Here is a 27,639-nt window from a genome sequence, read left to right as displayed (position 1 = left end):
ACCCAATCCCTCCCCTAGATCATTTTGGGGAAAGTATAAGTATGGACTGAAAAATCCTGGCCTGTAAAAATCCAGGTCAAAAGGAGATTAAAGGAATAGATTTGAACAGTTATTCTGTGGAATTATTAGGGAAAAAAACACTGCCAGTCATTGGTCAGTCAGTTTAGAAATTATCTTAGAAATTATCTTTGGTGTGCAAGTAATAGACTTGAAATTGCTTTTGAAATCTCTCCAAGACTGTCCCTCCCATTCAGGCTTCATATCACCATCTAGTGATTTAAGTTGTGAAAACTCCAATTTTCCTTTTAGTTTTTTTTTTTTTTGGTGAGGAAGATTTGCCCTAACATCCTTTGGCAATCTTCCTCTGTTTTTCTTTTTTTGGCTTGAGGAAGATTAGCCCTGAGCTAACGTCTGTGTCAATCTCCCCCTATTTTGTATGTGGGATGCCTCCACAGCATGACTGATGAGTAGGTCCGCACCCGGAATCAGAACCCCTGAACCCGGGCTGCCCAAGCTGAGTGCATGGAACTTTAACAACTCGGCCACAGGGCCAGCCCTAACTTAGTTTTTAAGGCTAAAAATGCTAGGCACTTTCCAAAATCACCCTCCACCTTGCCACTTATGATACATGGGTGGCAGTAGCCCTTTTCTCATGCAATATTCATAATAGAACCAAAACTTTATTGGGAAAAATTCCCATCTCAGGAAACTTAGAAAGACTGTAAGAGTTAAAATATTGCCTTAGGAGGGAGACAAGGCATACTTGGGTCACAAGTTAAACTTTACAAAAAAATAAAAGGTAACAGGGCACCTCTGTTGCACAATGAATAGAGCTCAAGTTTCCAGTCACCTCTTCATTGTTCACTCCTATCTCAATGACATCATTGTACATATTAAGCTCAACCTCCTACCAAATGGACCCACTCTTTATAGAGTAGGATGATGATGGGAAATAGCATTTGGAGTAGGAATAAACAGCAGATAATAATCCATAATTGTTTTTAATCTTGAGGATGAGTCACCCCTAATTTATTTCCAAATTTCTTCTGTCATCAGCTGTTCATTTCTTTACTTTGAAAATCACCAGATTAACACTGCCAAAGGCAGGTAGGAAATCATCCAAGAGGACAAGTCAGAGGTATCACATGGTGAGTGGCTGAGAAACTGGGAACAAGACAATCCTCAGGAAAGTCTCTTTTTTGTCCCAGCAAAGGCACCAATGTGTGAACCTAATTCACACTTTCATTATTCCAATCAGGTTATTTTTATACCAGTATTATTTTAAAGATTTTATTTATTTATTTTTTTCCCCCAAAGCCCCAGTAGATAGTTGTATGTCATAGCTGCACATCCTTCTAGTTGCTGTATGTGGGACGCCGCCTCAGCATGGCTGGAGAAGCGGTGTCGTCGGTGCGCGCCCGGGATCCGAACCTGGGCGGCCAGCAGCGGAGCGCGTGCACTTAACCGCTAAGCCACGGGGCCCGCCCAATATCAGTATTATTTTAGAACAAGACTTGGTGGGGGTTGTTTATTTCCTAGGAAATTCTGTCCATCACTTTGCACATAAGATATTCAAGTAGGTCTAACTCCAGAATTCATTTAAACCAAGGAATTATATTCCTTTTACCTCTCCTTTTTAATATTTTCACATACTTTCTTTAGTCCCTAAATCTTCCTTCTGTACAAGGAATTTCAAAGTAGAAAGGTCAGACAGACATTCTAACATCATGATCATAAGAAATGGGATCCATTTAGACGTGAGCTGTCAAAAGCTGGGTGAATCTCCTTTGTCCATCAATCTATCAGGGTCTTTAGATCTCCTATAAAGTGTAAGCTTGCTATTTTGTTTATATCTGACTTGTCTTCTTTAAGTTGATTGGGTTCTTAAACCCATTTAGCCTCTAACTCCTACTCAGGGTTGGAAATAGGAGACTGGGGTCCAGATGTTCTCCCTAGGAACTAGGCCCAAGTCATAATCCAGTTATTGCAGAAAGACTAAAGATGAAGGTTTCAGATTGTCCCTAATATTCTCTTAAAAAACAAAGCTTCAAACTCATATTGGTAGCCATTTACTTATGTCAGAAGACCATTCCCCAACTTAAATTTACTCTTTTTTATAATTTTATTTATTTATTTTTTTCCCCCCAAAGCCCCAATAGATAGTTGTATGTCATAGCTGCACATCCTTCTAGTTGCTGTATGTGGGAGGCGGCCTCAGCATGGCCGGAGAAGCGGTGCGTCGGGGCGCGCCTGGATACCAACCTGGGCCGCCAGCAGCAGAGCGCGGGCACTTAACCGCTAAGCCACAGGGCCGGCCCTAAATTTACTCTTTACACTTGCCTCAGATTATGCCTACATAGGCAGCACAGTAGAAAAGCTAAAATACTATCCAAATAATTCAGGACAAACAAATATTATTTTCATTTGAAATCGCTAGATAATTGAAACAAAAAGTGTTCTGGCTAGATGCCATTTTCCCCTTTGCTTTGATTTTATAGGCACAATCATAAATGTCTGCAACCAGTGAGCTTTCCAATGAGTAGCGCTCAGCCTGGAGTTCAACAGATAATAGGGAATTCTTGTCTTGGTTTTGGTTTAGTTAATAAATTTGCAAATGAATCAAGATATTCTGGCATAGCCCCAACCCTTCTAAAACACACAGATTAAATGTCAGTTTGTGACAAGTGTCCACACACTCAATCACGCTAGATGATGGAACTGTGTAGGGGGTGGTGGAGGGGGAAAGTTTGTCACGACTCCTTCCGAAAGTTTCCCTCCTCCCCACCTTCACATTAGCTAAAATGAGTGAGCATCAGCTCCTGACGCACGCGGTCAGCCTCTAGGTCCAGGGACTCCATGTGCTCATATTCTTCCTCAGGAGGCTGTTCCATGGGTCCTGTCATTGGAGAGGACCAAACATCCATCCCATGCTCCAAGGAGATGTTGTGGAGGACACAACAAGCCAAGATGATGTGGCTGGACTTCTCAGGTGAGTACTGCAGAGCGCCCTTGGATCCATCCAGGCAGCGGAATCGGGAGCAGAGGGTTCGGAAAGTCTTCTCAATCACACTGTGAGTTGCAGAATGGGCCATATTATAGCGATATTCGGCTGGAGTTTCAGGAATGTGAAGTGGGGTCATGAGCCAGGTACGGAGAAAGAAGGAACTGTCTCCTGTGGGGAAGGCCCAAGGAAATCATAAATGATTATAATTGGAATACAAACAAAAAGGAAAATTCAGGAACATACACAGAGAATGGACAAAAAAATGTAACAGTCCCTGGAGCCAAAGTGTACCAGAAAAACCAAAAGGGAAATGCTGTGGTAAAGAGAAGGCATGCCAGTGTCATGGGCAGGAAGACATGAGTCTTGGCTGGAAATATTTTTGGTTAAAACCAACAGAGAAAAAGGCTGATAGCTAAAGAAAGCCAAGTCTGAAAGAATGTAGGAAGGAGATGAAGGCGCTGGAGGAAATAAAATCCCTGGATTTTCTGAATTCAGAGATATTCTTCTTTAATAAAAGGTTAGTAAAAACTATCACATAACAAGCCAACCTTCAAAATCTCTAAAGGGCAAGAATGCAAGAGAGAAAAAGAGAATTCTGCCAGGAGATCTCAAACACTTGGGAGGAAAATTTCTGACTTTACCATTAAAATGTCAGGTCTGAAAGCACTACCTAGGGATTTCAGAGTATTTCATGGACAATAATCATTCATTCTCCCAGTACTAAGAAGAATAAAAGTCTCAGCATCTGTGACAGAGATCAGAACTCAGGTGTTCTGCCTCCCTAGATATTACTTTCACTAGAACCATGCCTTTGTAATAAAGGAGCTGGTAGAATTTCACATGAACAAGGACAGCATAAATACAATGATGCAGGGGCCGGCCCAGTGGCAGAGCGGTTAAGCGCGCGCGCTCCGTCGCTGGCGGCCGGGGTTCGGATCCCCGGCGCGCACCGACACACCGCTTGTCAGGCCATGCTGTGGCGGCGTCTCATATAAAGTAGAGGAAGATGGGCATGGATGTTAGCCCAGGGCCAGTCTTCCTCAGCAAAAAGAGGAGGATTGGCATCGGATGTTAGCTCAGGGCCGATCTTCCTCACAAAAAGAAAAAATATATATATAACGATGCAAATCGTAATAGTCAGTGATAAGGAAATAAAATCAGAAGTCAATTAAAATAATATACACGAGACGTTTCCCTTAGGCGACTTCCTTATCAAATGATCCTGGGGAGTGCTAAAAACAAAACAAAAACTGGGGTGCAATGTCCTATTACAACAGTATAATGTTTCTATAATGTTTAGTTTTCCTGACACTACATCTGGCAGACGAAATGTCTCACACAGAGGCACAACCTCCTAGAAATACAAACAGGCCCTAGGAGTACCAACTTGCACAATCACCATCAATTCGGTAAATAGTTACGGTCTGTTCAGAGACTGCTAGGCGTTATTCCAAAACATATAGGACTCCTTTCTTTTAGAAGGTTACATTTCCAAGAACTGGATTAACTTTAATTAAAAAAAATTATTTTATTGAGATGTAATTGACATATAACATTGTATTAGTTTTAGATGTACTAGATTAACTTTTTTTTTTTTTTTTGGTGAGGAAGATTAGCCCTGAGCTAACATCTGTCGCCAATCCTCCTCTTTTTGCTGAGGAAGACTGGCCCTGGGCTAACATCTGTGCCCATCTTCCTCCATTTTATATGGGACACCACCACAGCATGGCTTGACACGCAGTGCGTCAGTGCATGCCTGGGATCCGAACCCATGAACCCCGGGCTGGCCCTGTACTGGATTACCTTTTTTTTTTTTTTTGGCAGGGAAAGATTCACCCTGAGCTAACATCTGTTGCCCATCTTCCTCTTTTTTTTTTTTTTTTTGGTGAGGAAGATTTGCCCTGATCTAACATCTGTTGCCAATCTTTCTCTTTTTTTTGCTTAAGGAAGATTAGCCCTGAGCTAACATCTGTGCCAATCTCCTTCTATTTTTGTATGTAGGTCGCCACCATACCATAGCTGACAAGTGGTGTAGGTCCACGCCCAGGATCCGAACCCGCAAACCCAGGCCGCGAAAGCAGAGCGCACTGAACTTAATCACTACGCCACAGGGCCAGCCCCTCTTTTTTTTTTTAACTCCCCAAAGCCCCAGTACATGGTTGTATATCCTAGTTGTAAGTCCTTCTAGTTCTTCCATGTGAGCCGCTGCCACAGCATGGCAACTGACAGACAGGCGGTGTGGTTCCATGACCAGGAAATGAACTCCGGCCGCTGAAGCAGTGAGAGTGCGGAACTTTAACCACTAGCCCATCAGGGCTGGCTCTGGATTAACTTTAAACATCTAAGAAGTCTCACAAAGTTTTCAAATTTTATTTTCAGCTGACTGCCTCCCCCAAGTACAACCTATTTTAATTGAACTCACCCCTACTAAATATTGAATTTAAGAAACTGATGTTATAAATAATAATGAAAATAATATCTATGACTCATTGAATACATATTATGTAGCAGGCACTGTGCTGGGCACTTTAAAAATATTATCTCTTATTATCCAATCCCAACTCGGCCAGGTTAGATACCATTGAACTCATTTTACAAATGAGAAGATCAAAGTATATGTCAACCATCCTTTGATATGTCAGGCAAAGGAAGAAGGAGCTAGTCACTAAATGCTAATGTCAGACTCAGAGTTGCTAAAACAATGGTGTAATGCTGTAAAAGAGAATAACACAGACATTTAAGATCAATGCCAAAGCACAGAGATACTAAATGATATTTGTTAAACATTTCTCTAAGAAACAGTATGGGCCTTAAATGGGGACACATACAGGACAAGTTAGTCAATGTAGACCTTTTATAAAATGCTCCATCGTCATTAACTGGTTATAATCCAAGCACCACTGGAAGACAGACACTCAGGAGGGGATTAGGCTCAGAATTGCTAAACAGATTACAATTGCTTACATGATCAGTTATCCATAAGACATTCTGGCAGATCTTACCCAAAGCTGCTTAACAGGACTAGGCCAAGAGCTGAAGAAATAAGCATTCAGGCTGAACTGTTTGCAGAAGCAGGTACATTTAGAGAAGGGGAATTAGGTAATGCACTCTGAAGGGACAGATAAGAATGAGGACACAAAGGGACGACACCTATGGTGAAAATATGCTAAAAAAACCAAAGAGGATGGGCCTGCCCCGTGGCTTAGCGGTTAAGCGCGTGCGCTCCGCTGCTGGCGGCCGGGGTTCAGATCCCGGGCGCGCACCGACGCACCGCTTCTCCGGCCATGCTGAGGCCGTGTCCCACATACAGCAACTAGAAGGATGTGCCACTATGACATACAACTATCTACTGGGGCTTTAGGGAAAAAAACGGGGGAGGATTGGCAATAGATGTTAGCTCAGAGCCGGTCTTCCTCAGCAAAAAGAGGAGGATTAGCATGGATGTTAGCTCAGGGCTGATCTTCCTCACAAAAATAAAAAAAAACAAAGAGGAATCACAGCTAATTCTAGATTTGGCAAATCTAGAACTATTCCACAAATCTGGTTGTGTAAAGATACAATCAGCCATCTTCTCTCTCTCTCTCTCTTTCTAATATCTTATCATTCTTCATAATCCTGCCAATCTTCCCCTGCATTACCCCATTGTCCACACATTCTCTAGAGACCAGTGTTTTCCAGACTTATCTATTTGTACAGATCATTTAGGGCACCTGTTAAAAATGGATGTCTAGATTCTTTCCTTGAAGATTCTCATTCCCAAAGTTTGAGGTGGGGCCCAGTGATGTACATTTTTAATAAATTCCCCAGATGAGTCTTTTGATCTGGAAAATTTATGAAACACTATACTAGTTCAGGAGTCTTCAAACTAGTTTTCCTGTTAGAGCTCATGGAGGTTTTCCAAAGGGTATGTGCGAGAACTGATAGTACTCAGGGAATCAGTTTCCACATGTGTATACTTTTCCAGCATCCTTAGTGCCTAGCATGTGGCCTGGTACCAAAACTGGCCTTAATCAACATTTGTTAAATGTTGTTGCAATATCCATCTCTCCCAACTTCGACTCCTCCTGTAAAGAGGGGAATCAGAAAAGTATATAAAAATTTGTCACAGCTTTTACTGATTTTCAACTATGTCCTGTAAACAACTCAAAAAACTTTAAAGCCATAATTCCAACTGAATCTGGGGTCCCAAAGAAGGAAAAGAAAATCAGTAATTCCTACATGGCCTTGAAGTCTTTAACAAAAGGAATATTTGCCAAATAAAGTAACTCCTCATATACCTAGTTTTAAAACTTAAACACAAATGACTTAGATATTCTGTGCCTTAATTTCCTCAGCTGTAAAAATGTTGAGAATATTAGTATGTAACTCCTTAAGAGTTTTTATAAGGATGAAATGAGATAATCCAATGCAAAGTGCTTACAACATCGCCTGACAAATTCTATGCGCTCGGTAAGTTTTAGTGGGCTTTATAGTTAGGGTACCCAAGTGATTTCATGAGAAATGAGCTTGGAACCCGAGTATTCCTACAGCTGCAGAAGTAGCTAGAGGAGACACTTGCAAAACAGATTTTCCTTCACTTCTTAGTGTGAGTTGTATGAAAACGAAATTTGACAGTTCAAAGTGGGTACGAGGTGTGATTAAGATAAAGGTCCAGTAAATAGAAGGTGAAAACGGTATGTAGAACCAACAACTCAAGAAACTCACTAAGTTCCAAGACGTCACACATGGCACCCTGGCAGCTCTAAACCAGTGTGACAGCAGTCTCTTGGAACAGGGGACGATTCAAGTGCCAGTAAGCACATTAAAGAGAAATAATTCCCAAGCGTCTACTACATGTTAAACACTGTTATGAGCATGTGCAGTGCAGATATGATTAGTGGTTTTGAAAGAGAGGTCTTCCAATCTTTAATGCATCTTTTCATCTTTCAATAATATGTTGTATACAAGATAACCCTTATACTGTTGCTCATATAAGAGTAGCACTTTAAGAAAAAAAAAAAAAAAACCCTAAGCGGTCAGGCTCAAGGGTTTTATCACTGTTAACTAACTGTATTCCTCACAGCTCTACAGTCACTCCAGTTTGCACTATTCTATATTGAATGGGTTCTTGTCCTACTCATATCACTAAGCCAGGCTTTGCAATGGCACTTGGGCAGATTTGTGAAGTGAGTTTCTGTAAGAACTGTGTAAGTGCACTGTCTGCTATCATTTTCATATAGACATCAAAGTGACAATCACCAACGGCAAAAATCATATCTCATATTTGTACAATACTTTATGGTGAACTTTCATATACATTAATCTTAACAATAGGTATTACTGCTGTTGGCATTATTTTCACCATTTTAGAGATGATAAAAATTAAGGCTCAACTGTATGGATGTACACATTTAACCAGATCTCTACCAATAAGTATTTCAACTGTATTTAAGGGGAATGTTTTTGTAGGGTTGTCGTTTGCAACTACAAAACACTGCTGCGATGCAAATTCTTCTATGTAATTTTGTTTTATACCACCAATGTTCATATTTATGAGCATGTACTTCCAAGATAAATTCTTAGAAGTGGAAGAGCTGGGTCAAATAATATGTTTTTAAATTTTAATAATTAAATGTCGATTAAAAAAAATTAAGGCTCAGAGAGTGCTCACCTGAGGTCTCATTAAAGAAAGGATAGGACTAGGGGCTGACCACATGGCCTAGAGGTTAACCTCAGCGTGCTGCGCTCCAGCAGCCGAGGTTCGATTCTCAGGTGTGGACCTATATCACTTGTTGGCAGTCACGCTGTGGCAGTGACCCACATACAAAAAAGAGGAAGAATGGCACAGATGTTAGCTCAGGGAGAATCTTTCTCAGCAAAAAAAAAAAGAAAGACAGGACTGACACTCAGGTCTATAGACTCCCTTATTTCATTCTACTCTGCTACATAATTTTTCTGTGGCTATAAGATGAAGCATTTATACATCTGCAAACTTACCAAGAAGCCAGCTATCTTTGTGCATTCCAGCTTCAAACTGACTTCTGAGAGAAGACTGCTGCAGCACAGCATAGTCCTGTAGGCTACCTGGCCAGTTTGTCTCCACGGTCATCAGTGCCCCTCTGATGTCACACACCATCAGGCAATTTAAAGAATGCAGACCTTTGCGGTTCACATAGGAGAGGTCTTCAGCATTTGGTGCCTTGATTGCCACATGGATACAGTCAACCACTCCTATCACCCCTGGCATCCCTGCCAGCCCATAGAATTCATCCTTCAGAGCCTGCATGGAGGCTTCATCAGCTGGAAAGTGAATGAACTGCGAGGCTCTTTCCACAAGTGCTTCCGTGACATTGGCAACACATCGACTCATAGATGCCTGACTGATACCAATAGCATCTCCCATTCTAGTCTGGAAAGAACCTGAGGTATAAAAGCCCAGTGCTGCAAGGATCTGTGTCTCTGGGCTAATAGCCCTGGATCTCTGAGTAGGTCTAGAAAGACTTGCCCCCAAGAGCTCCACCAAGTAATAAATGAACTGTCGAGGAAACCCATACGTGGACATCAAGTATTCATCGGTCACATCATCCAGCTTAAAGCGGTCCAGTGTCCGGTGACCTCGGCCATATAGCAAGAGATCACAGTCAAGCACTGTTATTGGTATAGCCATGGTACATGTAAATGTTGTCTCTCCTTCCCTCTGCTACTTTTCCTGAACTCTTCCCAGTGAAGATGTTGGTGCAAGAAGATATGTAAGGAAGTGTCAGAATTCAACAGCTAACCATCAGTTAAATGGCTCTGGCATTTATAATCTTCTCTCTGTAAAGGTTAAAAGAAAAAAACATTAGAAACCTACCAAAGACTTTAAAGTGATTCAAAGGCTACACCAGCTCTTTTTCTCAAATTTTCATTTGGTTCAAGCAAGAGGTACAATACCTGTAATCTGGGTTTTTCTCCAACAACTCATGGCCTCATGACAGGCTTGCTTTGGCTTAAAGGATAATGGGAGTTGCATTTCGGTGGCTCATTTAATGCCTGGCATTTGAACTGGGAAGAGCAAAAGATTAATGGAGGTGATGGCATAATTATCAACAAAGTAAAAGAGGTCTGCTCCTAACTATACAGGCCACCAAGCAGCTGACATAAGTCATAACTACCCGGCGCAGGGATTAGTCATCGCGAGTTTCATTATCCAAAGCCCTCTGGCTCCACCTGATAAGTACAAGACGGATGTAGGGGGTGCTCAAACCAGTCTAACAAGGAAGAAGGGGCCAAAAAATGCCCACGACTCAGCTTGGTGTACGTAGATGGTGTGCTCTAACAAGTTTTCCTCTCATCCCAGGAAATCCAAATTGTGAGGCTATGGGCTAGGAAGAGGGAAAGATTAGACAGGTTGGAAGCAAGGCGCGAAAGAAGAGGCTGAGAGAGCAAGGGTTAGGAGGCGACTCTGCCGCTTTTAGAAGGCACCTTAGAAATGGATACGGAAGTCTGATTGCGCCGGCCACTCAAGTCAGGCAAGGCCGGTCACCCACCTCTCGGCGGCAGCCAGGTTACAAGCCGCACTCCCCGCCCACCTAGCAGGATCCGCCCTCCTCCGGAACCGGCGGCGGCGCACCAGCTGCCACGGCACTCAGCAGGGCACCGCCCCTCTGCGTCAGCGTCCGCCCCACGCCGCGTCCTCGCTGCCGCTGCCGCTGCCGCCGCCGCCGCGACCTGCGGTTCGCCGGCGCACATTCCACATGCGGCCCAAACGTTCTCGCTCTTCAAAAACATCCCTCTCTACGCCTTTACTTTCTTCTGAGATGCTTGGGAAAATTGGATAAAAAGACTTATATGCAAAGGAAGTCAATTTTTATGGGAATGTAGAAGAGGAAAGAGACTAAATACGGCGTCCATACTGTAGCGAAAGTGCGGCTGAGGTTAGGCAGCTGTATTTCCCTCATGGCCCTCCCCCTCACCCTCCGCCTTCACCGAAGCGAATGAAAACAAACGCTAATGATGGCGGCGCCGGGAAGCGACCGGCTGGTGGGTCTACAGCAGGAGTGATCGCTTGAGCTGTGACGGGAGCCTTGAAGAGCGCTGGTCGACGGGAATGCGACAACTCGCGCGGTCCTGGAAGCGAAACACCTGGGGCCTGCGAGCCACGAGCGTCCTGAGGCGTGAGGTTATCTGTCTGTGACCCGTGCTGTCACTGCAGCTCCGGAGCGCGGAGCCCTCAGCCAGGAGGCGCAGCTGGCCGGCCCCAGGCCCCGGCCTCCGTAATGAGAGCTCCGAGCCACTCTCTGTGTCGCAGCTTCGCAGGTACTAACTTTAGGGGGGATACCCCCAGATCTCTCAGCGCCCCCGGGTGGGAGGCAATGGATCTGCGGCCTGTCGGGTACCTCCTTGTGAAGCCGAAGCCGGCTAGCCACAATTCAGTCCCTCGAGCTTTCTTGGGGGAAGGCGGATTGGTGTAGGCCCCATTGGCCCTTAATTGTTTCCATTCTTTACAAAGATCCTCAGACCTTTCGTCTTTATTTTCTTAGCTCTTTGGGTTAAGTCGCAAGGCTTTTGGAGGTAATTTGTGGGGCCATAACTCCGGGGTTGGGTACCAATATGAGTGAGGTAGGTTTTCATTCAATCAAGATTTGTTGAGTGCCAAATATGTACTCCGCGTGTAGGTGAGGGTGACTGTTGACTAGTGAAAAAAGGGACACAAGGTTCACGACTATCTTCTTACTGGCAGTGGAACGGCCTGTGGAAACCTGCGATCCATTCTCATTAAATAAATCTCTCGGTAAGTGGCTAAGCACCTTCTTGGGTTCATCAGTAACTCATCTCAGTTTTCACTTGCCCGGTCAGTTAGTTCCCAGTTTGCTTGGTCAGTTCAGCCTAGCATTTCACTTTTAGTATGTCTTTCTCTTCTGGCCATCCCACAGCTGGAGAGAAAGACAGAGAGAGAGGCTCAAACTCAATAAATTAACTTCCAGGTTTTTGTGTATTGTTTTATGATTATTAGTCCTTTTCATGTGTGGATATGTGGCTCCAACTAAATTACAAGTTATTTTGTTTTCGACTCCATTTTTCAGCTCAGCAGAAGTCTTAAATGCTTGTGGAATGGAATCTTGACTTAATATTTTTAATACACAGTGCATGATAAATAGGTATGGAAGCAAGTCTCACATATACTGATCTGTATAGTGAGATGTGTGTAGTTAATTCATGCATTATTTTCAAATTGTATGCCTTTGGGTATAAGCTTAAGTAGGCTAGCACAACTTTCAAGATTTACATTTCATAAAAATTGCAAACCACTGGATTTTCCATTACTGTGCTTACACCTAACAGTTCTTATTGTATATTTGTATTTTTTTCCCTCAAGCGTAGGTATTAAAATGGAAGCAAAAACTACAGATTTTCAGCTACTAAACAGTCCAACTTATATTGTTTTATTTAAGGACTACAAATCAGCTGGACATAGTGGAGTCCTACCATATAAGCATACTGGAATTGTCCTGTGTGGAGGTGGGGGCAAGAAATCTCTTTTTTTCCATTATCTTTCCTGCCCAAATCTGCCCAACTGCATTAGCGTATGACCTCCATGACTCAGAGCAGGGTGTGTGTGGCCTAAATGCAAAAAGAAGCCTGAAACATTAATTTTTGAGCTTCCAAGACCCAAGTCTTACTATGTAAGTGATTTTTCAAAGATAATTTTGACTATTCAGAAAATGCAACTACTGCAGAATTTATGGCACCCACTCAAATAAGGTGCATTCCCAATACTTTGCAATTATATTTTGCTCAAGTGGGAGTGGAAGATGTTTATTTCAGAATCTTTATCTAGAGAGAAGTTATTTAATCCTAGAAATCCCTAAAACTTTCATTTTAAAATATTTCTTTTGCTTTTTAAACACTTTTTACTTTGTTATAGAAGAAATGAGTAATTACATTCATAATACTCTGGTTGAAGTGCTGTGTAGAGAATGAAGAGTACACCTAAAAAATTTCTCACTGTTATGACCCTTTATTATTCAACTTAAGTTTTTTTTTTTGGGGTGTTTTTGTTTGTTTGTTTGTTTTGGTGAGGAAGACTGGCCCTGAGCTAACATCTGTGCCAATCTTCCTCTTTTTTGTACGTGGGATGCCGCCACAGCATGGCTTGATGAGTGGTGTGTAGGTCCCTGGTATGTAGGTCTGTGCCCCAGATCTGAATAGGCAAACCCTACCTGGGCTGCTGACGGAGAGCTTGTGAACGTAACCACTATGCCACTGGGCCGGCCCTTGTATTTTTTTTTAATGGAAGAAAAGTACATATAGAGACTTGCTGATTAAGAAATGCAGACTATTCAGATAATATTCGAGCTAGCATATTGCTTAAGACATTTTTAGCTTGTGTGTTGAGATTCTTACAATATGTATACTTTAGTAAAAGTTTATTCTTGAAGAAAGCTTACCTAAACTTTATGTGTGGATGATTTGGAAGTAATTTCTAGCTTGGGGTGTTGAGCTCAGTAAGATAAATATCCATAAGGCACCATTTTTTCATGCATGGATTTAGTAGAGGAAATGGGGCATGGGATTATGTTGGTCCTTGCTTGGTCTCCGTCAAATTGCAGAGACCAATAAGAACTGCAAGTAGTCCCTGATAGGATAAAGGCAGTGTCGCCGGATAAAGGCAGTGTCACCAGAAAGAATGCTAAGGAGGCTATCTAGTCCTTACTGCCCAGGGGGAATTAAGAAACTTTTCTTTCTTTTTTTTTTTTTTATGAGGAAGATCAGCCCTGAGGTAACATCTGATGCCAATCCTCCTCTTTTTGCTGAGGAAGATTGGCCCTGGGCTAACATCCGTGCCCATCTTCCTCTACTTTATACGGGACGCCGCCACAGCATGGCTTAAGCAGTGCGTCGGTGCACGCCCGGGATCCGAACCTGTGAACCCTGGGCCGCAGAAGCAGAGCGCGCACACTTAACTGCTGCACCACGGGGCTGGCCCCAAGAAACTTAAAGTTTGGGTTTTAGATCTTAAAAGGATTTTAAATCCTTAAAGCGATTTTTAATTAATTTTAAATAGTTGTTTTTAACCATAGAGTAAATGTGGTCCAGTTTATTAGAAAAATCCTCTAAATGTCAGTGTAGGTGGCACAGGAAATTTGTCTTGTGCTAGTGGTGTCCCCCATATACCCTTGGTTACAAGAGAAGGGATAGGATTGTGAATCACCACTACTTAGAAAAACAATTAACATATACAGTTGACTGTTGGTCAATAGTATCTTCTTAGTAAAAGTAAAGGTAAATAAACAACTTATAGAAGTGGTAGCTTAGTATTGTTATTTTGGAAAATACTGCTTTCATTTTTGACTTTTGATTCATACAAATGTGAAAGAAATACAAAGTTAAAAATCACTGTATATTCTTTTTATTCTTAAGGTTTATTTTTTTTCCCTCCAATTCCTTCTGTATTGCCCATAGCTATTAGGTCAGTAGGAGAGAGAGAATGTTGAGAAATACTTGTTGAAATTTAGATGTCCTGTTTAAAATATAAGTTTAAGGGTGTTTTTTTTACCCCTTATAGTATTTCTGTTGGAATTTTCAAGAAACCAGATATTGGCCTGATTTATTCTTTGGACTGGTTTTTAAATTGTTCCTGGTTAATTAAGAAGGGCTTTTATCTTTATTCCTGCCTCCCATTTTCTTTTATTTTACTTTCTTGTTTCTTAAGTAGAAAACTTATGTCTTTTTTAATTATAAAGGCATTTAAGGCTATACATTTTCCTCTGAATTCTCCTTTTGCTGTATCTTACTTGTTTTGATGTCAAATAGTCTCCATTTTGTTAATTTCTAGATAATTTGTAACTTTGGTTTTTATTTCAGTGTTTATTACAAAAAGCTTCTTAATGTATACATGGTTAACTTTTTATTATATATTTCTAGTTTGCTGGATTATGGGCAATAACATCTTGGATTTTTTTTTTTACCGTCAAGAGCATGTTCAATTTATAGTGTCCCTTGGCCCTGAAAAGAGTGTGAAAGTTGTAGATAGATAAATAAGAGCTTTATTGAGGATCTCCTGTGTGGCAAATACTCTTTATGGGAACTATCTCATTTAATCTTCACCCCAATCCTGTGAGGTAGGTATTATTTATTGCCATTTTATAAGAAAGGGATCTGAGGTACAGAAGGATTGACTTGCCCTATATACCCTTACATATATATTAGACTTGGTTTTGTTATTCAGATTCTCTATAATTTTTATTTATGTCTACTTGAGCTTTCAAAGAAGTATGTTGAATCTTCAGATATAGTTTTGGTTTTATCAAGCTCTCCTGGTATCTCTAGCAATTTTTGCTTCATGTATCTTATTGCTATATTCCTTATGTATAAAGGTTTATGGCTATTATATTTTCAGAGATTATTTTATCATTGCTCAATATCTCTTTTAACCTCCTTTCATCACTTTTGGCCTGCAATTCTGTTATAAATATTGCCACTTCTGCTTTCTTTTTCTTTCTTTCTTCTTCCTCTTTTTTTTTTTTTTTTAAACTGAGTATATCTCTGCTTATTTCTTTATTTTCAAACTTTCTTAGTAACTCTATTAGGTAGGAAGACTATTTCAATTGTCTTGTCAACAGAAAAATTTCAGCTTTTCTGTTCTGTTTCTCATTTGTCTACAAAGAACTTTCTAAATGGAAAAAAGGATCTTTATAATTTAATAATAACTCTGATGCCTAGAAAGGGGCGAAATTACTATTTTGTTCTATTTGCAGTTGAACTTGTACTTAACTATTTTTTTCTTGTTAACTGTTCCTAATTTTCCACATTGAGCTTTTAAGCCTGAATCCAAAACATTAAAAAACTCTATGTTAAAAATTGGAAAACATAGGGGCTGGCCCAGTGGCATAGTGGTTAAGTTTGTGCGCTCCGCTTCGGCAGCCCAGGGATCACAGGTTCGGACCCTGGGTGCAGACCTACACACCGCTTATCAGGCCCTGCTGTGGCAGGCGTCCCACATACAAAGTAGAAGAAGATGGGCACGGATGTTAGCCAAGGGTCAATCTTCCTCAGCAAAAAGGGGAGGATTGGCAACAGATGTTAGCTCAGGGCTAATCTTCCTCACAAAAAAAAAAAAATTGGAAAACATAGAAATTATTTTTTCAGTAATTGCTGTTAACTTTTCCCAGTTTTAAGGGCTAGAGGTATTATCTGGAGTCATTTTTATATGATCTCTTGCCAAATTATTCAGTTGTTTCTTTGAAATTATTTGCCCTTTGCTTCATTTTTTGACTGTGTCACCTTAATTCACTGTTATCACCAACTCCCATCTGGATTACTGAAATAGCTTTCAGCTCGTCTCTCTGTTTCTAGTCCCTTTGCTTCATCTCCCCCCTCTATATTCAAATTAATGTCCCTAAATCTTTACCTACAGAAGAATCTGCATTGACTCCCTGCTAATCTACTATTAGAATCTCTTTTGCTCACTTTCATGACTCCCTAGTAATCGGGCCAAACCATACTTATCCACTTTATTTTTCTTTACCCCTTCACATGAAAATTCTCAGCTATATATTTCCTAATTTTGCTTCCCCGCATTCTTTCTCCTCTCCCTCTGGGACTCCAATTACACGTATGGTAGACTTTTCCCTTTGTCCTCAATGTCTCAGATACCTCATGTCTCATTTTGTACCTTTTTTCACAATGTGATTAAATACTTTAAATAGTGCCCTTTCACTCTCAAAAGTATCCCAAGAATGTATAGTCATTCCATGTCTCTTGTACACTTTTTTCTATTTTCCATCTTTTTGCCTCTCTGTACTTTCTTCTGGAGATTTTCTTTTGTCCTATATTCCTTTTCAATATTTTTATCTTTTGCTAGTTTAATCTGCTGTTAGACTCAACCACTGAGTTCTTAATTTAGTGTTTTTTGTTTTTTAGTTCTAGAATTTCTATTTGGTTCATTTTATAGTTTCTAGTTCTCTGTCAAAATTCTTAATTTTTTGCTTTATTTAATTGGACATATTAAGCATAGAAATTTTGATGTCTGTGTCTGGTAATTCTATTAATATGTTTCTAATGTCTGCTGTATCTGTTGGATTTTGGTCATTTGGGTTTGCCTCCATGAATGCCTAGTTTATTTTAATATGTACTAGATATTATATATGAAAAATTGTGGAGATATTTTGTGGGCTAGGATGACATTCTTTTCTTCCAGGGAGAAATTACATGTTTCTGGCAGAGGCTAAGGGCAGACATTATCCCACATTGTTGAAGCTGCATGATGCTTAAAATTTTTCATCATAAAAACTTTTAAAAAGTTAGCTTGAAGTCATATAAATTACAACTACATTTATTGTTTTCTGAGCGAAAGAAAATCTATCCACTGTTTTTGTAAATTAAAAAATTTTTTAAAAGAATTCAACAATATGGGGCCAGCCCAGTGGCTTAGCGATTAAGTGCGCGCGCTCCGCTACTGGCGGCCTGGGTTCAGATCCCGGGCACGCACCGACGCACGGCTTGTAGGGCCATGCTGAGGTGGTGTCCCACATACAGCAACTAGCAGGATGTGCAACTATGACTTACAACTATCTACTGGGGCTTTGGGGAAAAAAAAAGGAGGAGGATTGGCAATAGATGTTAGCTCAGGGCCAGTCTGCCTCAGCAAAAAGAGGAGGATTGGCCTGGATGTTAGCTCAGGGCTGATCTTCCTCACACAAAAAAAGAATTCAACAATAGCATATTTATTGGGGTTATATATTATGGATTAAAAGGGAAAGGAAGAGGCTGGCCCCGTGGCTTAGCTGTTAAGTGTGTGCACTCCGCTACTGGTGGCCTGGGTTTGGATCCCGGGCGCGCACTGGTGCACCGCTTCTCCGGCCATGCTGAGGCTGCGTCCCACATACAGCAACTAGAAGGATGTGCAACTATGACATACAACTGTCTACTGGGGCTCTGGGGGAAAAAATAAAAATAAAAAAATGGAAAGGAGGAACAGAGAAGGACTGTGAAAAACAAAGAAATACTTAGAGAAAAAGGAAAAGAAGACTTACACATAATGTCTGTCATCTCTATCCCTTTCATCCTCATTTTATATCCTAATCTTTTTTTTTTTTTGTGAGGAAGATCAGCCCTGAGCTAACATCCATGCCAATCCTCCTCTTTTTGCCAAGCAGGATTGGCCCTGGGCTAACATCTGTGCCCATCTTCCTCTACTTTATATGGGATGCTGGTACAGCATGGCTTGACATGTGGTGTGTTGGTGCACACCCGGGATCCGAACCTGTGAACCCCGGACCCCCCGCAACGGAGCGCGCGCACTTAACCGCTGTGCCACTGGGCCGGCCCCTATATCCTAATCTTAAAATTTAACCCATTACCAAATGTAAAATGGTATGGCTACTTTGGAAGACAGTTTAGCAGTTCTTCAAAAAGTTAAATGTTGAATTACCATGAGACCAGCATTCCACTTGTAGATATATACCCAAGAAAATTGAAAACATGTTAACACAAAAACTTGTATGTAAATGTTCTTAGCAGAATTATTCATAGTAGCCAAAAAGTGGAGACAACTCAAATGTCCATCAGCTGATGAGTCAGTAAACAAAATGTAGTATATTCACGCAGTGGAATATCATTCAGCCATAAAAAGGAATGCAATACTGATACATGCTACAAGATAGATTGAACTTTGAAAACATTATGCTAAGTGAAAGAAGCGAGTCAAAAAATGCCACGTGTTATATGATTTCCTTTGTATGAAATGTCCAGAGTAAGCAAGTCCCTGGAGACAAAGCACATTAATGGTTGCCTGGGACTGGGAAGAAGGGGAAATGGGGAGCGACTGATACTGCTTGTGGGATTTCTTTTTAGAGTGACAAAAATGTGGTGATGATTGTATATCCTTGTGAATATACTAAAAATAATCAAATTGTACACTTTAAAATGGTGAATTTTATGATATGTGAATTATATCTCAGTTTTTTGTGTTTGTTTTCTTTTTTTTTTTTGGTGAGGAAGATTGTCCCTGAGCAGATATTAATCTGTGCCAGTCTTCCTCTGTCTTGTTTGTGGGATGCCGCCACAGCATGGCTTGATGAGCAGTGTGTAGGTCCGCGCCCAGGATCCGAACCCACAAACCCCGGGCAACCAAAGCAGGGCACCCAAAGCAAAGCACGCGAACTTAACCACTATGCCACCGGGCCGGCCCTTGTAACTCAGTTTTTAAGAAAAACTATATAAAGTGATTAAAAAAAAAAAAATTCAACTCATTGCTGGTCTCAACATCCTCAATCAACTCTGCCTCTCCAGTTCAGAAGCTCTAGGTCTGTGTCCCCTCCTTTCCAGTTACTCTCCATTCCCAGTACTGTTCACCTCGTAGTTTTCCAAATCTTCCTCTCCTTGCTATCTTATACTCAGGTATTTACAACTCTGATTCTTTCACGCTCACACTGACTCCTGATGATTTGGGCCTTAGTATTCTGTAGCTGCCATAAGTTCTCTTTTACATGGTTAACAAGTTCACAAATAAACATATTTCCTCTTGGCTTGCCCATTCTCCTATCTCAGATGTGTAGTCTCTCATATTGTCTTGTTCTTTTGAGTTCTTGTGTTTCATTTGCATGTGCAGCCTGTAAATTTTTTTTTTTGTGAGGAGATCAGCCCTGTGCTAACATCTGCCAATCCTCCTCTTTTTTTTTTGCTGAGGAAGACTGGCCCTGGACTAACATCTGTGCCCATCTTCCTCCGCTTTATATGGGACACCGCCACAGCATGGCTTGCCAAGCGTGCGTTGGTGCGCGCCCGGGATCCGAACTGGAGAACCCCAGGCCGCCGCAGCAGAGCGCGCTCACTTAACCACTTGGGGCACCAGGCCAGCCCCAGTAAATTTTTAAATTATGAATTCATCTAGCTAAAAGTTGGGAGGAAGGGTTCTGAGTGTAGCCTGGCAGCAGACTGTTGATGATATCCAAGGCTGTGAAAACTTCTCCCAAGGCTCCTTGAGGCTTGCTTCTGCCTGTTTCTAGGGGATTCAATGGTTCTAGACCAGACTTTAGGTTAATTTCTTGGCTTTTTGTTTCCTTACCATGCATATAGGTAGTGTAATTTTGGATCTTTTATCTATGTACTTTACTGACTTATGCTTTTGAAGTTTTGAGAGTGACTTGCCCACCTCTCAACCTTACCATGATAGATAGCAAACCTCCTTATTGCTTCTCTGGGATTCTTCTGGCCTCTGTGATCAAGGAGCACTTGGCTCTGGGGTTTTATGCAGGGGACTGGGTTTCTACCTGCCCCTAAGATGGAGGTCTTGTCCCTTGTCCCCACTCTTGTTCCAATGTGTTTATTAGAAAAACCTGACCTTGCTCCCCATAGGCTTCAGCTTCCTGGCGTCGGCTTCCTTACATCTATGGCTTTGACTTACCTTTTTTTTTTTCTTGCTGAGGAAGATTCGCCTTGAGCTAACATCTGTGCCTGTCTTCCTCCACTTTATATGTGTGTTGCCACCACAGCATGGCTGATGAGTGGTGTAGGTCCGCGCCCGGGATCTGAACCCACAAACCCAGGGCACCGAAGTGAAGTGCGCTGAACTTAACCAGTACGCCATGGAGCCGGCCCCTGACTTACCTTTTTTCCGGAACCTGGGATTTCACAATCTTTCCAATTTTGCTGTGTATCAAAACCTTTTTATTGTCATATTTTATCTGCATTTTTCTGTGCTTGTAGTGAGAGGGGGTACTGACAACATCAGTTCAGTCTACCTTGTTGCTGAACGTCCCCCTCAGAGATTTTAAACTCATGTTTGTCATGGCCCAGTGCATTGAACTCTCCCCCTACTTCACTCTAAGGCAAGGACATCCTGTGATGGGATCTTGGAAGCACAGCTAGAGCAGTCATTCAGATGTTTGGAAAATTGTATTTGAAGTAGGTCTACAAGGAGATAGATCTAATTCTAGAAAATTTTTATGCTAGGTGAAAATCAGTTAAGTTCTCCACCCTGCTATAGACCATTTGATGAGAATGGATTTTGTCTGTTTGTTAAACATTTTTTTTGAAAAATGTCAGATCTACAGAAAAATTGTAAGAATATTACAGTGAACTCGTGTATACTCTTCACCTAGATTCACACATTGTTCACTCTTTGCCACATTGCTTTATTTCTCTCTCTATATATCATACACTGTATAATATATTAATATATGATTTCTTCTTTTTTTCTGTTTTTTTTTTTTTTTGCTGGGCGCTTGAGAAAAGTTACTTGTATCTCTTAAGAACAAGATGTTGACCAAAGTCCAATTGTATCAAATTCAGGAAATTTAACATTGATACACTGCTGTTACCTCGTGTACAGTCAGTGTTCAAATGTTGCTAATTGTTTCGATACTGTCCTTTATAGCAACTTTTTTTAATGTTTCTTTTAATTTTTTATTTTTAATTTTGTGTGTGTGTGTGTGTGTGTGTGTGTGTGTGAGGAAGATTAGCCCTGAGCTAACATCCGTGCCCACCTTCCTCTGCTTTATATGGGACGCTGCCACAGTATGGCTTGACAGGCAGTCCATCGGTGCGTGCCTGGGATCCGAACCTGCGAATCCTGGGCCACCAAAGCAGAGCACGCGCACTTAACCGCTACGCCACCGGGCTGCCCCTACAACTTTTTTTTTAAAAGTCTGGGATCACGCATTGCATTTAGTTGTCCTACCTCTTTAATTGCCTTTATTCTAAAACTGTTCTTCAGCCTTTTTTGGTCTTTTCATAAGATTGACGTTTTTGAAGAGTACAAACCCATTATTTTGTAAAGTATCCTGTCTTTTAATTTAAGCTCGTCTGATTGCTTCCCCGTGGTTAGATATGGGTTATACATTTTTAGCAGGAAAACTACATAAGTAATATGTCCTTCTCACTACATCACATTAAGAGGGATATAATATCAGTTTTTCAGTTGTTGATATGTTTCTTTGATTACTTTATTAAGATTATGTCCACCAGACTTCTCTTTGTAATTATAAGTAATCTTCGAAAAGATTGTGTAAATATCCCATTTGCCAACAAACTTTCACCTAGTAGTTTTATTATCCACCTACTATTTGCTTGAATTATTTATTCCTATAATGGTTGCAAAGTGGTGATTTTTAAAATTCTGTTATTCCTTATACATTTGCTAATTGGCAGTCTACTGTGAGGAAGTATTTAACCTTCCTCCTCCCATTTATTGTACAGCTACCTTTGAAGCCAGTGTTGGCGAAAGTGTGAAAATCCTTGCTATGGAAAAAATGTCTATGGCAAGAAAAGATTGTGCTTCTCCACTGTTAGCTGGAGAAGCAAATGTAAAATTATCAGTTTTAATTTCAGTGCTCCCCAGACCTACATATTCTTGCATGATAAACATGAGCTTAAAAGCACTTTGTGGGTACAAAGTGTTATTTAAATTCTTATTGATCTTGAAAATAATGTTTGTCCTGAGCATTTGTCAGCAAGTTTTTTTTTTTTAATTGCAGGCAAAATATCCTATTATCTCTGTAATAGTTTTGAGGTGACTATTTTATAGAGTTTCTGTGGATAGAAATAGGCATTATACAAATGTGAAAGCAATATTAATAATATTTATTGTCAGGAACTGTTACTCAAAACAACTGAATTTGGTTAATAATATTCATGCTTAAAGCAAGGAAATGTTAAGTGTTCAATATTAGATTAGTTTCATATATAAATTTGCTTTTCAAAAAACCTAAGGTTATCAAGAGAATTAGAACACAGGCCACAGACTGGGAGAAAATATTTGCAAAAGACACATTTGATAAAAGACTGTCATCCAAAATATACAAAGAATTCTTAAAACTCAACAATAAGAAAACAAACAAGTCCATTAAAAAACGGGCCAAAGACATTAACAGACACCTCACCAAAGATATAGAGATAGCAAAGAAGCATATGAAAAGATAGCATCATATGTCATCAGTGAAATGCAAATTAAAGTAACGAGATACCACTACACACCTATTCGCATGGCCAAAATTCAAGACACTGACAACACCAAATGCTGACAAGGATGTGGGGCAACAGGAACTCTCAGTCATTGCTGGTGGGAATGCAAAAGGGCATAGCCGCTTTGGAAAACAGGTTGATGGTTTCTTACAAAACTAAGCATACTCTTACCGTATGATCTAGCAATTGAGCTCCTTGGTTTTTACCCAAAGGACTTGAAAACTTGTTCCCAGCAGGAGGTTGGCGACTTCTCTGGAGAAATTTGGTGTCCTCAGAGGGAAAAACCTCTATATACTGACACTTGAGGTCTCTTTCTGAGGAAAAAAGATGGGGGGTGGGGCGGGCAGGTTGTTCCTGACGACCCTCTGTAAGCCCCACAGTTGACCAGCCTCACTCACTTACCCTGAGTTTCTGTCTTTTTGTTGCCTCATGCTCAAGTGTGAATGAGCCAGCCAAGGATCACCAGTCACTTGATAAAAGCCTCCAATATGGTTGCCAGTGTTTTTCAAGCTAAGTGAGGAAGGGGGCTCCAGGGGTGGAAGTGGGAGTGTCTCACATAGACTTTGATAACTGAAGTCCACTGTGTTTTTGATTCAGTGTTTCCAAAGAGTTAATCTCCAGTTTTCTAACATTAGGGAGAAAGGGCAATTCTGGCCTGAGTCAGGTCATGGAGGGGGTATAGGGCTCAGAGTGGGGTCTGACTGCTTCTATGGACTTTCAAATAATCCTCCTGTTTTCAGCCTAATCTGTTACCCTACTTTAGGAGATATCTGATACCTCTAATTCCTTAGCTTTTCTTGGATTCTTTGGTTCAGATGAGCTTGCTTTGTTTAGGGTTTCCCCCACGGCTGGCTTGGATATCAGCTCTGCTCTGCTCAGTCGGTTATCTATTCCTTCAGATTCCTTTCCATCTTCCAGAACTTTGATGCTGTTATCTCTATGCCTGTTCTTGTCTCTGTATGTGCTCGCGTGAGTGCGTGCTTTTTAAAATCCCTCCCCTTTTGTGTCATTTTAGTGATGTTTTAGGAATGAGCAGAAATAAATATAAACATTGAAACCTTGATACTTAACCAGTAGTTCACTTTTTTTCTCGGTATTTTGTTGACATCTTTCATTTGTTATTTTCTCTTCTGGGTTTATTTGTCACTTTTATATTTCTGTGCTTTTAATTGAGGATTGGGAGGATAGTTAAGATAAATGTTTTTTATCTGCCTATTTAAGTAGAACTCATATTCTTTCATTTAAAAGTAGCATTTCAGGGGCCGGCCTGGTGGCGCAAGTGGTTAAGTGCGCGCGCTCCCACGCAGCAGCCCAGGGTTCACCGGTTCCAATCCCGGGCGCGCACTGACGCACTGCTTGTCAAGCCATTCTGTGGCGGTGTCCCATATAAAGTGGAGGAAGATGGGCATGGATGTTAGCCCAGGGCCAGTCTTCCTCAGCAAAAAGAGGAGGATTGGCAGATGTTAGCTCAGGGCCGATCTTCCTCACAAAAAAAAATACATAAAATTAAAAAAAAATAAAACTAGCATTTCAGTATGAACATAAGTAAAAGATCTAGAGAACCTGCCTATCCAGTTAAGTGTACTTTTCCCTTAGTTGATTATATCATTTGCACTTGAGCAGTGTTGTAGAATCTTCTGTCTAGTATTTGGATGTTGGTAATTATCTACATCCATTACATAACAATGGGAGAATTTATTTATTTAGTGGTATCTTTTTGTTGTTGATGTGTTAAAATACAAATAACATAAAATTTACCATCTTAACCATTTTTAAGTGTACAGCTTAGTGGTATTAAATACATTCACATTGTTGTGCAGCCATCAACACCATCCATCCCCATAGCTCTTTTCATTTTGTAAAACTGAAACACTATACCTATTAAACAATAACTCCCCATTCTCTCCTCCCCGCAGCTCCTGGCAACTACCTTTCTACTTCTGTCTCTATGATTTTGACTACTGTAAGTACTTATATAATTGGAATCATAGTATTTGTCTTTTCGTGACTGGCTTATTTCACTTACATAACGTCCTCAAGATTCATCCATGTGTCAGAATTTCCTTCATTTTTACGACTAACTAATATTCCATTGCGTGTATATACCACATTTTACTTATCCATTATATTTTCAAATAATTGTTTAGAACATTTTAGTATGGTACAAATCTGTACATGTTCTAAACACATTGGGAACCTCGAAGAGTTATTTGCTGTTACGAGTTTCTCTTAATGAAAATGATGTGCAGAGAATGTTGCTAAATTGAAATTGCTATTTAAGGTCCAGTAAATAGTTTTTGTTATTTGTTAAATATCTGAAGTCTTGAAGAAAGGCCTTAATTAAATGGGATTGTTTTTCAGACAAGAAAAACTACAAGTGGCAAGTCTGGGGAAAAGAGGTGTTGATGAAGCTTGAAGGGACAGCAATGTTTGTGGGAGTATTATGATGTATAAATATATTTTTGACCTAATTAAGTCATTCTAGAAAAGGTGACGCTTGATAAATTTAATCAACTATATGTGGGTGGGAACCACATAGAATTTTTTGTAAATATCTGAAATTATGCATGCTAATTAGGTTATGTCCCCCTAATTTTTTTTTTTTTTTTTTTTTTGGTGAGGAAGATCAGCCCTGAGCTAACATCTGATGCCAATCCTCCTCTTTTTTCTGAGGAAGACTGGCTCTGAGCTAACATCTGTGCCCATCTTCCTCTACTTTATATGGGACACCGCCACAGCACGGCTTGACAAGTAGTGCGTTGGTGCACGCCCAGGATCCGAACCAGCGAACCCTGGGCCACCAGTGCGGAGTGCGCGCACTTAACCGCTTGCGCCACCGGGCCGGCCCCTACGTCCCCCTAATTTTTTAGGGCAAAAAATTAATAAGGAAAGTAGTAAGTAGCTCTGATGAATTTGCATATTCGCATCTTATCAGGAAAGAGACAAGAAATTTGAAAGCTTGCAGAAGAGTTTGCAACGTAATTGAGAGACTAGAGTGCTAAGAGGGAAAATGGCCTTGACTGAACTAGGTGTTAACCTAAAAGCCCTGCTTTGGCTTAGTCCTCCAGTCCTCCTGATGTGTTGCCTTAAAACCTGTCCTATCAGGGTGTCTCCACCCTTAATGTAGACAGTCATTTTAGCAATTATAACATGTTGGTGACAATGACTAATATGGTCAGTGGTCTACAAAGTCTAAAGAAAAGAAAGTCAAATACATACATTGTCAGGTGAGAAGGCTGTCTAGACTCTTGGTGGCAGAATTCCAACTTGCTTGCCCCTGAGGTAGAGAAGGATATATGAAGCTCGTAGATAATACCAGCCAACCATCTGCTCTGATTTTAGTTTCCCAAAATGGTCTCCTTTTGGGGAAGGCAACTTATTGATCACTTGATGCTTCTCTGTCTACTTGGCAGTTGTATTTCTCAATTAACAAATTGGATTTATGGTATCTAAACTGTCTCTTATAACTGAAGTTGTCATCAAAACCTTGACTGAACTAATAAAATTAGTTTTCTGAACATGTATATCCAAGGACTAGACGGTCTGGGATCACCATTAATTTTCTAGTTTCAGTGACCAAGGTCTTTACTGAAAGTGCCAGCAGGCTCTTTTGATTACCTTTTAAAAATCACTTTACCTATTTTCCCTGCTGACTTTGTGTGGACAATCTTGAAGATCAGACTGAGGAGTTTGCCAGAAGTTCTGGAGCATAGGAGCAATACGATGGCTTAATGCTTTACTGAGATTAGTCTTTCAGTGGTATACCTGAGGTTTACAGTATAATCTAGAAGAAGTTGTTGGGGAGGAAAACGTTTCCTGTACCTTGTTATATTCAGTGTCTGGGGGCCTGCAAATTAAACTGACAAAAGATAGATTAGCAACAGAAAAGACAGAGTTTATTAACACCTGCAAAATATATACCACAGAAGGGCTCAGTGATTAATAACTCACAAAAAAAAGGTTAGAATTTGGGACTTATATGCCTAACTTAGTAGGAGAAAGGAGTGGAGAGAAAAGGCTTTTATGGGAAGAACAAATAAGTTTCTTTAGGAAAGACAAATCGATCTTTAGGAGAACAAATGGAAGCTAAAGTTTGTGATATTATGTATTTGTGTAGGTGCGAGTGGTTTTTCATCCTCATGACCGTGAAACTCCCCGAGAGAGGGGATTTGTGGTAGGTTTACTCTTGGTCTCTCTCTTGGGAGTAGAAGCCAACCCAAAATGGGAATTTATGGCAGTTCTCATTTCTCAGAAGTTTCTGCTTTTAGTTGGATAAGGGAAGCTCTGAGAAGGTTTCTGTCTGCATCTGTTGAATCTCAGATGGCTTTAGCTTAAAATAATCTTTATGCAAAAGTGGCATATGTTGGGATGGCATATCCTGATCCCTTTCAAAGGTAAAGTAACAAACCAAGTGAGGCTCTTCCAGGTAAGAAATGAGACCTGGATTAAGGTGGTATCTATGGAAATGATAATGCACCAACTATGAAGGATTTTGTATAAGCAAGAGTTTGAAGGATTTAGTAACTGTCTACTATAGTAAAGGGCAGAAAAAGGAAAGAATTCAATTGTAGATCTCTTTTTAGTGTTTGTACCAAATTTCCCTTTATATTCTCGGAGTACTCAGAGAAGGAATTTTGCAAAGAGCAAAGCATAGGGTAGACCTTACATTACATTTATGTTGAAAAGGATGAATTAACTGCTTGACAGAC

General features: G+C 40.6%; 2 protein-coding genes across 9 annotated transcripts in view; one reads left to right on the top strand and one right to left on the bottom strand.

Annotated features, from left to right (window-relative positions):
- Positions 1–468: 468 nt before the first annotated feature.
- Positions 469–10,550, bottom strand: HARBI1 (harbinger transposase derived 1). Of its 3 annotated transcripts, none has more exons than XM_058527031.1 (4): positions 10,513–10,550; positions 9,917–10,027; positions 8,981–9,799; positions 469–3,172 (listed from the first exon to the last, which is right to left on the bottom strand). In XM_058527031.1, exons 3-4 carry the CDS (start codon positions 9,648–9,650, stop codon positions 2,793–2,795), a joined length of 1,050 nt encoding a protein of 349 aa, XP_058383014.1. In that variant the 5' UTR covers positions 9,651–9,799; positions 9,917–10,027; positions 10,513–10,550; the 3' UTR covers positions 469–2,792. The 3 variants fall into 3 exon arrangements, with proteins under 3 accessions (XP_058383014.1, XP_058383013.1, XP_058383015.1); XM_058527030.1 differs by having other exon boundaries at positions 10,448–10,519; XM_058527032.1 differs by lacking the exon at positions 9,917–10,027 and having other exon boundaries at positions 10,448–10,521.
- Positions 10,551–10,768: 218 nt separating this feature from the next.
- Positions 10,769–27,639, top strand: part of ATG13 (autophagy related 13) — a 48,210-nt gene continuing 31,339 nt past the window's right edge. Inside the window, exons 1-3 of one of the 6 annotated variants that reach the window (XM_058527022.1) lie at positions 10,777–11,281; positions 11,706–11,756; positions 24,847–24,893. The gene's annotated coding sequence lies outside the window, so the exon portion shown is untranslated. Of the gene's footprint in view, positions 11,282–11,705; positions 11,757–24,846; positions 24,894–27,639 lie in introns of all 6 variants that reach the window. The other 5 variants (XM_058527024.1, XM_058527023.1, XM_058527027.1 and 2 more) reach the window with 5 other exon arrangements.

Source organism: Diceros bicornis, chromosome 31 (assembly GCF_020826845.1).
Source record: "Diceros bicornis minor isolate mBicDic1 chromosome 31, mDicBic1.mat.cur, whole genome shotgun sequence".
Lineage (NCBI taxonomy): Eukaryota > Metazoa > Chordata > Mammalia > Perissodactyla > Rhinocerotidae > Diceros > Diceros bicornis.
Note: the sequence above shows the minus strand (reverse complement) of the source record. Positions and strands in the feature narration are given on the sequence as shown.